Genomic DNA, 14,171 nt, shown 5'->3' with positions numbered 1-14,171 from the left:
CAAGATTAAATGCAATTTTACCACCTTTTAGTTCGGGTAAAATTCATTTTGATGTATTTTAAGTTTTTTTTTTTTTCCTTTTTCTGCATTTGGCAATTTTTAAGTTCCAAAAAGTTACATAATTTTGACAAAAGTATTAAATGCTAATGTTAGGGTTTATCCATTGTTAGTCCTAAATCTTTTTTTTTTTTTTAATTTCTGATCATTAACTAGTTTCATATAATTCGAAAACTCACCATGTATTAGGAAAATAAATAGAAATAAGGAAAAACAGTGATCATTAACTAACAGAAATATAAAGTTATTAAATATTTATATATATATATATATATATGATATTTGCTTAAACCATGTAGAGTGCATTTAACCCTTTCAATTTTTCCCTTTTTTTTTTTTTTAACATAAAAGTAAATTTTTTGGTGCTGAAAATCCAGATTTCCAGTGATATATTTCAGAATGCCAAAAGAATCATGAGTCTGAACTCTCAAGTCAAAGCTTGCCATGGAATTAATGGAGGCAAACGCATTGAGAACCAAGTTGGATTCACTCAGGGTTGAGTTGAAAAGTGCTCAACAGAAGGCTCGAAAGCCCAAAACAATGGAAGGCTTGAAAGGCCGAAATAAAAGCTGAAATAGGTAAACTCGATACCGCCAAGGCAGGATTAGAGCTAATGGTGATAAAGGCACAGGAAAAGGCACAGGGTGAGGCAAATGCACTTAGAACTGAATTGGACTCACTCAAAGTTGAATCAAAGAGAACTCAACGGAGTGCTGAGAGTGACGAGGGTGGTTTGGGTTGTTCCTTATTCGATTAGTTATAGGATCTCACATCATCTTAAAAAGTATTTATTTCTGAAAATAAAAAAAATAAAAATAAAAAATAGAAGCTATTAATTCTATGATCGATTATAAGGAAACTTGGTATGGATCTGTATTCTCTATTTGTTTTTCTTATATTTGTCTATACGTTTTTTAAACATTTCAAACAATTTAAGCAAATGTTTAAATTAAATTTATTTATCTTACCAATTTTTTTTGGTTGATAAAATGGTTTAATTTTATCCGTTAGATTGATAATCAATAGTTAAGATTCAAAATTAATTATAAACAAGCATGAAAATAAACACACAATACAAAGGATCCTAATCCATGTTTTATATGTTTTGCTTTAGAGTCTATAATTGGAGGAGGAAAAGAAAGCCTGGTCAACGAGAACATGTAGGAACGCACGAATAAAATAATAATAATAATGTTTAATTAAATTTAATAAAATATTAATATAAACATAGTAATAGAAGCTCTTAGAATCTGCTTTCTTTTTTTTCTTTCTTTTTTCATCCTTGATTGTACTTGTTTTTTAATATCAACTATTGATCTTCAATCTAATGGATAATATAACATCGTTCTATAATTAAAAAAATTCGAAAAGATAATATAATTCATATTAGACATGTATTGATGTCCATTTCAATATAAATATATATATGTGTGTGTGTGTGTGTATCACAAACACTGAAAAATAACAAGTAGAGGATCCAGGTTCCTCAAGAATACTATTTGTTTCTAATAAATAATGTAGTATCGTGAAGTTCTATGTATCTGTTGATGACATGTAATTGTCTCAATTACCTTTCCTGCATATTTTAGTTGACAGACGAATATATCAGTTATATGCATGCACGTGGTTGTATTTTTTATTTTTTATTTTAATCACACATTAATTATTTATTATATTTACACTAAAGAATGCAAACAAATTATCTAATGTGAATTAGTCCCATATATAGAACACTACAGAGGACAATTTGAGCATTTTTTTTTTTTTTTTTTTTTTTTTTGGGTTTCCATTTAGGTAAACTATGGTAAAGGTAATAAATCTGGTTGCTTTTGAATTTCTTTGTTTTTTACCGAACAGCAGGCTTCTCCAAGGCTTAGTAGCCTGTAACGATTGACAATATGTTTTATACCAGTTTTGCCATTATTGCTTCAATATTTGGTTTGAGGAAGAAAACCTTTCTTATTGGCCGTAACTACGAAATTGTTGTAACTGTAATGTAATTTTTGGTTTTGGTTAGAATTTCCCGGGATATTTTCAGATAAAAATGGAGACGCAAAGCTCTGATTCTGAAGCTTTACAGAGAACACCTAATAATTTTATTGGGAACCTTCCTAAAGAAGTGCAAGGCAATAGTCGGGAATTATTGTGAAGCTGCAGCAGAGAGTCACTGAACTCGAAAGAAAAACCGATGATAATGATAATGATAAAGATTACCATATCTTGCTTTGTGGTCTTTTAGTCTATCTTGGAATCCTTAATTTATTTTTGGAACGAAGTTTTGATTTTGTGCCTTCTCATAATGTGATCTTCTGATGGAGTTAATTGTATTATATGTTGTTGTTAATAACCTTTTTTGCTGTAATTTTAATTAGAAGACAAAATGTAGAATATAAGTCTAACTAGCTAATAGCCTCTGTCAGCATTCAGATGGTATTAACTTTGTTATTTCTTCCAGCACAAGTAAAAGGAGGGACTCCAGAAAAGGATATTCGGAGCAGGAGCGGAGTTTGAAGCAAAAAACTTGGAACTTGAAAAGTTGAGAGAAGAGCGAAAACAAGTTGAAGAGTTGAGGCAAAAGCAAGGAGAGCTTGAGGCTTTAAATGCTGTTCTAATTGCTAAGAATCGTGAGAGCAATGACTGGCTGCAGGAAGCTCGTAAAGAACTGATTGAGGTAAGTGGTTTTTTTTTTTTTTTTTTTTCTTTAAATTAATAGGATGATGCTTGTTAAATCTTGATGATAGCATTAATTTTGTTTATCTATAAGAATTTTCTTTTATAATTGATTCTTGGAGCTCTGGTTTGGTACATAGTAGTGAAAAGTTTCAATGAAGTACTTGAATATTTCAGATTAATGTTGTATTTCAACAGCAGCTTATATTCTTGAAATATTGAAATGCTTTTTGCTTTTAGTTGACTCTGATTCTTTTACCTGAAGTCCTTTGAAGACATATTACGTCGTGGAATTGTTATTGGTACGAAAAGAATGGGACAGCTGGACAACAAAACTATTCCATGAAGCAATGAAAAAGAAGCAAAAGTTGACAAAATCTGCAGAATATAGCCGAAGCCAAGTTGTGGTCGTCGTGGGGTGATCGTCTAAAGAATCCATTGTGGCAGCCTTTCAAACTTAAAAAGTGGTTAATAGGGAACCAAAGGTATGTTCTTCTAGAGTTAAATTTGCTTTTGGTAATAAATATCATATTTGCAAGAAGAGAAATTGATTATATTTGTTATTTGGTCTAATAACGTTAATTAAAAATAACAGAAGACTAGTGTTGTTTTTGGAAAGGCCACAAAACGTCTTTGTTTTTGGAAATTATATGTTGTAGATGATGAATGTGACTGAAAAGAGCTTGTAAATTTGTGTTTTTGGTCCAGTCTTCTGTTTTCAGTTTTTTTGTTAAGGTTTCTATTCAGACTGGAGAAATTTCTTGAAACGAAGAAGTTTGATCTATAGGACTTCTCAGGACCTTGCTACTTTTTGTATTGTATTTATCTTTACGTTTTGTTCTATTTTTCCTTCTCCAGAAAATATGACAATTGAAAAAATTCCCCAATCTCTCTGCAAATCTCTAAAGCTTTCAATTAAGTCATACAAAAGATAACTGTATCCAATCCATGAAGCACCCATCTCACTTTAGAATCCATCCTTTTCAACCACAATTTCCTTCAAACCCACGTTCCAAGCCAAGGAAACTCCATTATGAAGACCATATTTTGTCAAGATTTTGATGTCTGTATAACTCTATTAAGTCAAAATAAATAAATAGATAAATAATATAAGAAGAAGAAGGATTCCTTCACGCGGGAAAAAGAACCCCAAAGTGTTCGACTAAATGCCAATCAGACAGAGAGCAGGGCCTTGTATTAAAGTAGCATATAGACGATGTCAAAACAAACTTATGAAACTCTAAACTGAAATGCATAATGTTGGACGTGAATGAAAATACACCTTGCTTACACATCAGAAGAACAATGTAATTCCGTATAGAGGCGAAAGCATTGATTCTGGATTTAAACAAATAAATATAAGTAAAAACCTCGGACTGGAAAGTGTAGGATTTTTTTTTTTTTTTTTTTGGGCTCCCAACAGGTTAACCAATTTTAAAGAACAACCAGCTTCTTCCAGTAAAGAAATATGTTAAAGCATAAATTTGAAAATAAAACCAAAATTTCCTCCATCTTAGATTTCCTGAGAACGTATTTAAGGATCCTAAGCACAATTTTTCCCAATAAAGATATGAATACTGAACGTTTTCGATTCGAGCACCCACTATCCAGTAATATGTACTCAATTTCCTGATAGTATTTATTTGTCTCTAAGTTGTGTTGATCTTTCCTCCCACATATATCCTAGCAAAAGACAAAAAGATAAATAAATAAATAATAATATTTTTTTTGGAAAATAATAAAAATAAAAGAATTTGAGATATATGATAAAGCCGGTAATTCCAGTGATTAAACACCTTTATTTCTGTTCATAAAAATATGTATTTGAGTCACATGTAATAAAAGACAATTTTGGATAGTTTGGATAGCTATGTTCACAGATTACACTTTATATTAATGGATTAAATTCCGATAATTATAGTTTAGACTATAGATTAATGGACCAAATTCAAATGAAAAAAATTGAATACCAATATCACACATTTATCGAGTGCTTTAATTGGTAAGAAATTATTGTAAAATGATATAAATATATATATATATATATATTTGATAATAAGTAAAATGATATATATATATATATATATCATACATTTAATACCAATTTCTTTTTTTTTTTTTCTTTTTTTTGGCTCAAACTGGAAATTTATTGAAACCGAAAGAGAACAAAACACCAAAGCTAGACTCAAGAGCCTTCCTCATATACACACTCCCGGGTCAATATTTCAGTACACGCATGAGGCATCCAATCAAGGTCTACAGGACCTATTATCTAATGGGTTGCCGCCCATTTGCCAACATTGTGTGCCAATCTGTTTGTTGTTCTAGGAGCCCAATTAAAATTTACAACTTGGGCATTTGAACTTCTAAGCAAAATGTCAGTAAAAAGGCTTTCGGAAGCCCAGTGAAGAGAACTTTTATCTTTTCTATGAAGAACATTAAAAATTGTTATGGCGTCTATCTCAAAAATCACCTTCGGCCAACCATGAGTGTGAGCTACCAACATGGCTTTGGCTACTGCTTCTAATTCAGCCACTTGTGGGATTGAGACTCTTAACTTAAACGTGTGAATTTTCAGCACTTTGCCTTTGTTGTCCCGAGCCGTTATGGCTAGGAAGCTGCCATTTGTCCTCATTGTCGCATCTGAGTTTAATTTTATGAAACCCGCAGGGGGTTTTCTCCATGAAAGGGTGTTCTGCTAGAGTCCTCTGGTCTTTGGCTGGTTCTGGCGTCTCTTCTGTTTACATCAATCATTTCATTAACCTTGCTGCTTATCAATTGTGGAGCTTGCTCCAAAGACATGTCCATTCCTTCATGATAGACTTTGTTCCTAATCCACCACAAGTGTTCCAATGTGATAGCTCCATACATGAAGAAATTCTTTTTTTCTTCCTCATGTATTGTTAAAAAATCTGTTGGGTTGACCAAACAGTAAAGGAATGACATAAGATCGCTGAAATTCATTAATTCCCATCTTAAGCCCCATATCCTTCTAGCTACTTCGCAATGAAAGAAGACTTGTATTTCATCTCTATGCAATTGCACCCATGAACACACACCTCATGATCAACAAACATTCCAAGTTTTAATAGGTCAGAGGCTACATGGAGTCCCGAATTGGCTAACTTCCGCATAAAAAATTTTGTTCTCTCATGGACTCTGCTTTTCCAGAGGATCTTCCACCATTTTTTTCTCCTTGTATAGGTCTTTTTCTTGGACATGGTACGCTGTCTTCACATTAAATAGCCCAGTCTTCATTTTCAACCAAAAGAGTTTATCCTCCTGGTTGCTTTTGGCCCAAAACATTTCCTTTATTCTCTGACCCAACTATTTTTCAAACAAATCATTTAATATGACATCATCCCAATCTCCATTGCTCCATTTGAGGGAGTTTACCATGCCAAAAGCAGTCACAGGAAGTGTTTCCAGTTTTGGGATAAACCCTGGTACATTGGGGACCCATGGGTCTTCCTAGAAGTCCACAGAGTTGCCTTTTCCTACCTCATAGCATAGACCTTTGGCTAATAGAGGTCTAATCTTGAGAACACCAGACTAAAGCCATGAGCTGTTGTGTTTCTTCTTACACTTCATGAAAGAGGAGTGAGGGAAATATTTTGCTTTGAGGACCTTCACTCAGAAATTGTTTTCTTCTGTAGCTAGCCACCATCCAACCTTGGCAATGAAAGCTTTGTTGAAATTCCACATGTTCTTAATGCCAAGGCCTCCTCTAGATTTTGGTTGACACACCTTTCTCCAAGCTATTCGAGTAAATCCTCTCAAATTTGATTTTTCGTTCTTCTAGAGGAATGCTCTGGCTTTTCTTTCTAGATGTTGGCACCAAACTTTGGGTAGTAAGAATGCTTACATGGAGTACACGGGAATGGAAATGACCATGTGTTTGATGAGGGTAGCTCGTCCTGCCTGTGAGAGAAGCTTTACTTTCCATCCTTAAATTCTGTCTTCCACTTCTCTTTAAAGATCCTAAAAGGTCTCTGGCTTGTTTTTATTGAGAAATAAAGGCAGTCCTAGGTGTTTAGTTGCCTTCTCAATCTATTTCATTCTAAAAGTTTTTTTATATCCAATTTTCCTTTGCATTGACATAACAAGAGAAGTAACAATCTGATTTTTCTCGATTAAAGGACTATCCTGTCTATTTGCAATAGAATTGGAGACATCGATGAACATTTATGGTTTCTTCAACACTAGCTCCACAGAAGATGATAACATGATCCGCGAATAGGAAGTGTGACACCGACGAGCAACAGCATCCAAACTTCACTCCAATGATTTTCTTCTCAATTTCCCATTTGAAGAGCATAGTTTCATCGTTAGGATAAAAGGAAAGGAGACATACTGTCAAATTCATACCGTACAAATTCGTATCAAACATATAATACCTATTTCATACCATACAAATTCGTTCCCACACATACATACCGTCATGTCTAGTATGTGCATATCTGCCTATTCTCTGTGTCCTTTAGAGTCACTATTATAGAATTTATATATTAGGATTTAATATTTATATATTAGGATTTAATATTTATATATATTATCAATCGAGATCCTATTTGATCTCTTTTTTTTTTTTTTTTTGGGCAAAAAAATAATTTTATTTATCTTTGAATTAAAAAAAAAAAAAAAAGAGCCTTTTTGCAATTTTCTTTTCTTTATTGTATTTTTCTTATTTTTTGAAATATTCTTTTTAGTATATATGTCAGATTCTGATGTTTCCGTTGTTTTTTTGTTTTTTGAAATTTTTTTTTAGCAGTGTTTGAATATGTCAGGTTAAATATATTTTAAAGATCTTTGTTTAAATAAAATAAAATATATAGTACTTTATCAACCCAAAAAAAAAAAAAAAAAAAAAAGAAGAAGAGAAAAGAAAAAGATATTGGGGCAGATGGTACCTGTTTAAAGTTTTTTTTTGCCCCTCAAATGTTTTGGTATTTCGTTTTATATGATAAAAGGATTGGGGCTAAATTCGTAAACAGCTAAACCCTAAAATCAAAATACCCAATATATAGAATGCTATTATCTCTTGGTCTTCTTCCCCAAGTCCCAAGCGTACAAATCTTTGCCTGCCCTACAGTAAACCCTAAACCTCAATTTGGTTAATACTTTCTATATAAGGTGGGGGGCTGTGATTACAAAGAGAGAGGGCTCGAGTGGGATCGTGGGGATTTTCAAAAACCCCACATGAAAAATACTCAAATCGAACTCAGAGGAGAAAATACTACAAAGAATCCACAGTTAATCGCCGCCACTTCGTCAGAAGGCAGGCATTTTTGGCGTCCGGGAAATTCTTTTATCTGATATTTTCTATTTCTTTCTTGTTCTGATTTGGGTATTTCCCCGCTATGACAGATCTATCTTTATACACTTGATATGAGCCCTTACCCACATATTGGTTTTTTGGATTCGTGTTTACCTTCCTTTTTTTTCTTTTTTTCTTTTTTTTTTTTTTTCCTTCTTTTCTTTTGCCTTCTGGGTTTGTATTATTATTATTATTTTTTTATTTTGCATTTGTTGTTTTTATAAAGAGAAAACAATCTGCATTTGTCTTCTCTTTGGTGCAACAATGCGTACAGAGAAGGCCTGGTTTCTACCCATTTGTGTTTTCAAAAACATTCAAAACTGTTTTCTGGGAAATAAAGGGGTTTGAAATCAGGCAGCGGCCAGACAACCGTAGAGATGGTATCCACAGATGGAGGGTTTAATACTATCCCTTTTTTGTCTACTGATTCCATCTCATATTTCGTTCTATTCAGATTTCTCTGTTTCTTCACCCTTGATGTGAATGAATACCAAGCGTTTGATTAAATGCCAGTGAGACATAGAGCAGGTTCCGGTTGTATATGATATGACATTGGTTTAAAATGCACTGACTGGTTATTTTAAAAATGGAATTGTTAAGCGCATAGAAACTGTATGATCAAAAAGACCTTCAAACTGAAATGCTAAATATTGGACCTTTTTGGTAATACATAATATTTGACCTGGAAAAAAACATTACCCCTTTACATAGACATAAGATTAACCAATTTTAAAGGTGAACTCTCTTCTTCCATCAAGAAACATGTTAAAGCATACATTGAAAATTAAATAAAGTTTTCTCCTCCATCTTAAGAACCGACATAAAAATCTGAGGTACAAATTTGCCCGAGCTAGTGAACACCTGCATTACATTGTTGCTGCTCAAATGTTATGGACCTTACAAGTTACCGGACCAGGGATGAACATAGACAGTCTTGGACCAATTTTTAATGTTATTCCTTTCATTATTAAAGCATTTTTTTCATATAAGTTGATGTTCGTATATTGAGAATTAGGTATTTTTTCCCCTCACTATGTTTTCACAAACATAACTTAATATCGAGGGTAATGCCCAATTTCTATATGAGGTTCTCTTCTAGGGGCACCTAATATTGAGAGTAATGCCCAATCCTTATATAAGTGAGGTTCACTTCTTGAGGCTTCAACAATATATTAGATATTCTAGTAAAAATAAAAATAAAAATTGGGATGTGGGTTAGTTTGATTTTGGGAAAATTATTCATTACAACGATCCTGTGTAGCAAACCTGATTTCCTAATATATAGTCAATTCGATGACGCCATGTGGTATCATTAAGGTCCGAAATATATCTTTTAAAAAAATTATTCATGGCATTTAGAAGTGAGTTTAAAATTGCTACAATAGCTTTAATTGATAGAAAAAAAAAATTTAAAACATTATTTGATTAAAAAATCATCCATTTAGTGATTTTGAAAGAAGCATCTAATATGATTCTTTGGAAATAAAAAAATAATAAAAAATAAAAAACGCATTTTAGGAGCCCATTTTCCAAACTAACCTAATTTCTTAGAAAGAAGCGTCTATTATATGTACACTAATTTTTCTTGATTTTGGCCTTTGTCGTTTTAGTACAATTGCGGATAAAGTAGCGCTTCTTTTATGACAAATTGCAAAATTTTCAACAAATTTTACTTTGGAAAAAGAGATAATCCTGCTAATTTTCCTTCAGTAGGAACCGTCCCTTTGGAATTTTAATTAATGGCCAATAATCTTAGCTAAGTGTAAACACATTGAATTTTTTTCAGGGGATAAAAGTGCATTGGATGATGCTATGACTTTCAAAATGCTTTATGTTAAAGTTCGTCCACCTTATAAAAATCCTAAGACGATTTAGATTCCATTTTGACTCACAATTGAACACACACTGGAGTTGGATTTTTGGTTCCAAACCATTACTTACTTTGTTTCTGACATCTCTGTAAAATATTTGTTATACACGTAATATATTCCTTTCATCTTTTTTTCATTTCTTATAATGTAAAATCAAGTGCGTATTTGTCAAACATGAACCAAAATAACATTTACTTAATACAATTAAACGTGGTATGGTTTCTACTTTCATCACTAATTAGTTTGCTTCAGCTCTATTTTTCTCATTCCTCTTAGATTCTGTGTTTTATGTCTTAAACTCCATCCAATATACTAATTTTCAGCGAGAACCAATATTTCATGAACATGATCCTATTGATGAACTTTTCATTTTACCTAGAGCCCACAGTCAGAAAAGAAGTTCCAGTGCAAAAGATAAAAGAGAAATTAAAGAGAATATACTCTAAAAAAGATGTCTATAATTTATATATATATATATATATATATATATGGAATGCAGCAAAGCTGCGGGCTACATGGCTTTGCAGCCGCTTCAGCTCCAATACAATATCTACTTTTTTCTTTCTTTTTTTCTATATTAAAACTCCACCAAGTCAAAAAGGTTTACCGCCACTGAAACACACTTTTCCCTCATGTTCTCTGTGTTTTCCTTTCCCCTTTTTTCCTTTTTTTTTTCTTTTTTTTTTTTTTTTACCCAATACAGTTCAAATCAAAAATACAAAGTAGCAAAAAAATTAAAAATAAAAAACCAAAATAACATATTAAGAGGGAAACTTTTGAATTAGACCCTGAAATTCTTTCCGGTGAAAGTTTGGCCAAATTGCCAATTGGAAGGGACAATATTCCATGAAGTAGTAGTACGTCTGTCACTGCCTGTGACCCTGAAAGAGAGTGACTGGCCAACCAAGACAGAGTTTGACTGCCAATTCTGACCCCAGTTACGGCTCAAACTCATCCAACCAGTCTTTGATCCCTTCACACTGGCCCTCACGATATCACCAGCACCAGCAACGTTGGTGATCAATACCAAGTTGAAGTATTTGAAGCCGTTGATCGTGAATCTGATCCCTCCTTGCTTTCGGCATGGCACCCTAAAAAACAACCCAAAAATCTTCACCGTCAAAATTTTCCACAGAATATGCAGCGGTTATGATTTAATAAAATCAAATGGCAAATTCGGCATTATGATTTGGCTCTGCTCTGCCTGCGTCTGTGTCTGTGTCCGTATAAGTTGTAACTTAAAAACAGAGCAATAATCAGAGAGAGAAAAGAAGGCTGACCGGCGATAAGAGACGGGAACAATGCCGGCACGGTACTCGGCGATCTTGAGGAACATGGGCATGGCAAGGTCGAAATGAGGGCGCGGTGGGTTGCACCAACCGCCATTGTCGTTGGGCAGAGCATAGTTTGGAGGACAAAAGTTTGTGGCAGTGATGAAGATGGAGGGACTGCCGGCGTGACACCATTGAGGTTCGTTTGCGCATTTGATCTCAAAGCAAGCACCGCAACTTAAGCCATTGTTGAATAAGGCAGTGCTCAGTGCCGCTGTGTTCACTCCGTAGCCTTGGCTGTACAGATTCCCGTACCCACAAGCCCCACCTGTTTGATATAAAACAAAAAAAAAAAAAAGAAAAAAAAAACCGTAAACTTTTAAAGATTTGGAAATAAATGAGTGTCGAGTATCTGAAAATGTATGAAAGGAATGGAATTTTTTTTTTTTTTTAATGTCATATTTGTTTCCCAGTAAATGCAGAGGGAAAATCCTCTGCTATAGAAAACTGGAAAACAGAGGAAAATAATTACCCATGGTTCCAGAGGCATCGCCGCCACCATAGAAGGTGGCATGGGCTGATTCCCACTGGCCGCCGGTGTAAACGCCAGGGATTCTGGCGTCGACGAAAGTTGTGAATGCTAAGAGAGAAAGAATGAGGAGCATATTGAAGGTAGCCATTGAGGAGCTCAGGGAGGAAAACAGAGAGAAATATTGGGTTTGTGAAGGAGTGGGGTGTGAGGAAGAAAGCAGAGACTTCATGGGTATTTATGAAGCAGAAACCGAGAGGTTTTAGTGGGAGAGAATTGTCAAACGAAAAAAAAAAAAAAAAGAAATGAAAATCATATTTTTGGGGTACAAAATTATCACCCTTAATTAATGCTGTTTGGTCTCCCATGGCTGATTAAAGTTATTTCCATCTTTGTATTTTTTTGTTTTTTAATTTATTTTTTATTTATTTTTGGCGGTAATTCCATTCAACAACTTATATTAAAATCAATTTTTCAACTTTAATTAAAAAGACGGAAATGCCAATCAAATGTAAATTTTTTTTATTATTTAAACATGGGGTTTTGTGGAAAATAGGAAGGATATTGTGGAATGATTGTGTGGTAGGGTCTAAAAGGGGTTCGAGCTCAAGGCTGATATGAAAACCGCTTTGCTTCATTTGTAAGTTGTGCCCATCTGCCGTGGACTACTACCATGTCCTCTTCTGAGTGAAAATATGTTTTCTTACTTTTAGTTTCCTCAATTTGAATTTTTGTTCTCTAAATTGGTGGACTAAGGCAATTAGAAGACTTTTTTGGTATTGTTATTGTACTACTCCTTGGTACGGATAAGACAAACTTGTGATTGGTTTTTACTAATTAGTTACCATGCATGGCATGGACAACTATCAACAATATTCCAGTATAAAATTATACATACATATATATATATATATATATATTGTGAATAAAAGATTTTTTAGCCTTTATGTACAAATTATCTAAAAAAAAAAGAAATGTAAATTTTCAATGTCGAATGCTTACCAAATTAATGAACATTGCCATGTTAGTACATATGCTAATTTAATTGAGAGATTTAAGTATGTTTAATTTTGATTGGTAGAAATATGTAAGGGAAAATAATAAAAGTATTACCTTGTTTAAATTGATTTTGAACTTTCAAAATAACCCAGAAAGATATATATATATATATATATATATAATTCCAACTATAATTTGGTCTAAATTTGTCTTTCTAACCCAAAAAAAAAAAAAAAAAAAAAAAAAAACTTAATAGCTAAAACAAATTGCACAAATCAAGAACCGAGCATCTAGTTGATGGTACTGAGAGTACAAATTCTTGACAACACTTTTTTAGGGAAGTAGAAAATCCAGTTCCCAACGTGCATGGTGTGTTGGTCAGAGACCCACTGAAGGCGCAGCAATTTACCCGCTAATTTGAGGGTTGATCAAGCTTAATTTCAACGGTCCGAGATGGCTTAGAGTGGGACCCACTGAGTCCGCATTCATCGCTCCACGTATTACGCCGTGCATTAGCCGTACGTTTGCGTAGGTTCGTTGCCCTTTGGTTGGTTACGCATTACTCTACGTCATCTTCTACACACGTTTTTACTATAAAAATAAAATATAAAGAATTATTATAAAAATGGATAGTCTCACTAATAAAAAGTGAAAAAAGAGGGACGTTTGGTTTTATAAACCTAATCCACTAAACGAATACATACTACATATAGAACCACCTCGAGTTCTTGACTTTTGAGCACTAAGAAGTAAACTTGATTGGATTCTTAATTAATTAAATAGAATATAACAAAGAAGTCTCCCTTCTTAAAATTAAAAAACAAATATTCAAAAAAAAAAAATTATACTTTACACCAATTATTGCAAATTCTTTATCGAGTATTTCTTAGATATCTTGTTATGTTGTAATTGAATGAGGAAAAGGAAAAAATCTAAAACACGTTTCATCATTCGTTTGCATCATTTTTTACTCTAAAAAAAAAAATTACAAATTGCTTGTCTCACAATAGTCCATATGGCAATTTCATGAATTTGATTTCCGCGCCAAAAAAAAAAAGGTATTTTTTTCTAGTGTCACCGAGAAAACAATATTGTGTAGCTTGAAAGATAAATCTTGCATAACTATGACGATCTATATGACCAATAGTTTCTTTAAAAATTAATAATAATAATGAAATAGATAAAAGAAGGAAATTAAGAAATGAAAATGGTTGAAAGTCAAAGAGAGACGGTTTGGAGGGTTTACTTTATAGTTATACAGCTTAGAGATCATGGAATGAGGGTGAGAAGAAGGTGGTGGGAAAGAGTGATTAATTAATCCATCAAACAAGATCTAAGAAATCCACCACGTCATCAAATAATTCAGGGTTTTGTTCACCAATACATCACCAACCCTCAAACCACATAAAAACTCCTTTTAGATTCAATCCTACGCAACATATCTCATTTGCACGTGA

At 33.2% G+C, this 14,171-nt stretch overlaps 1 protein-coding gene and 1 non-coding gene across 2 annotated transcripts; one reads left to right on the top strand and one right to left on the bottom strand.

The window, feature by feature from the left end:
• The first annotated feature begins 8,348 nt into the window (after positions 1-8,348).
• LOC112491146 (small nucleolar RNA snoR143) lies at positions 8,349-8,486 on the top strand. The gene has a single exon (XR_003055451.1). It is a non-coding gene; the product is annotated as a small nucleolar RNA snoR143 (small nucleolar RNA).
• Positions 8,487-10,353: 1,867 nt separating this feature from the next.
• On the bottom strand, positions 10,354-11,941 carry LOC107413433 (expansin-A4). Its single transcript, XM_016021381.4, has 3 exons — positions 11,719-11,941; positions 11,196-11,514; positions 10,354-11,006 (listed from the first exon to the last, which is right to left on the bottom strand). The coding sequence occupies exons 1-3, from the start codon at positions 11,864-11,866 to the stop codon at positions 10,697-10,699; spliced, it is 777 nt and encodes a 258-aa protein (XP_015876867.2). The 5' UTR covers positions 11,867-11,941; the 3' UTR covers positions 10,354-10,696.
• Positions 11,942-14,171: the final 2,230 nt, after the last annotated feature.

Source organism: Ziziphus jujuba, chromosome 8 (assembly GCF_031755915.1).
Source record: "Ziziphus jujuba cultivar Dongzao chromosome 8, ASM3175591v1".
Lineage (NCBI taxonomy): Eukaryota > Viridiplantae > Streptophyta > Magnoliopsida > Rosales > Rhamnaceae > Ziziphus > Ziziphus jujuba.
This window is presented reverse-complemented; position numbering and strand designations above follow the sequence as displayed.

Coding starts and splice junctions, on each gene's coding strand:
- LOC107413433 (XM_016021381.4), bottom strand. CDS start 11,866: ATGGCTACCTTCAATATGCTCCTCATTCTTTCTCTCTTAGCATTCACA. Junction 11,515..11,718: donor CGATGCCTCTGGAACCATGG/GTAATTATTTTC, acceptor TATATCAAACAG/GTGGGGCTTGTGGGTACGGG. Junction 11,007..11,195: donor GTTCCCGTCTCTTATCGCCG/GTCAGCCTTCTT, acceptor GTTGTTTTTTAG/GGTGCCATGCCGAAAGCAAG.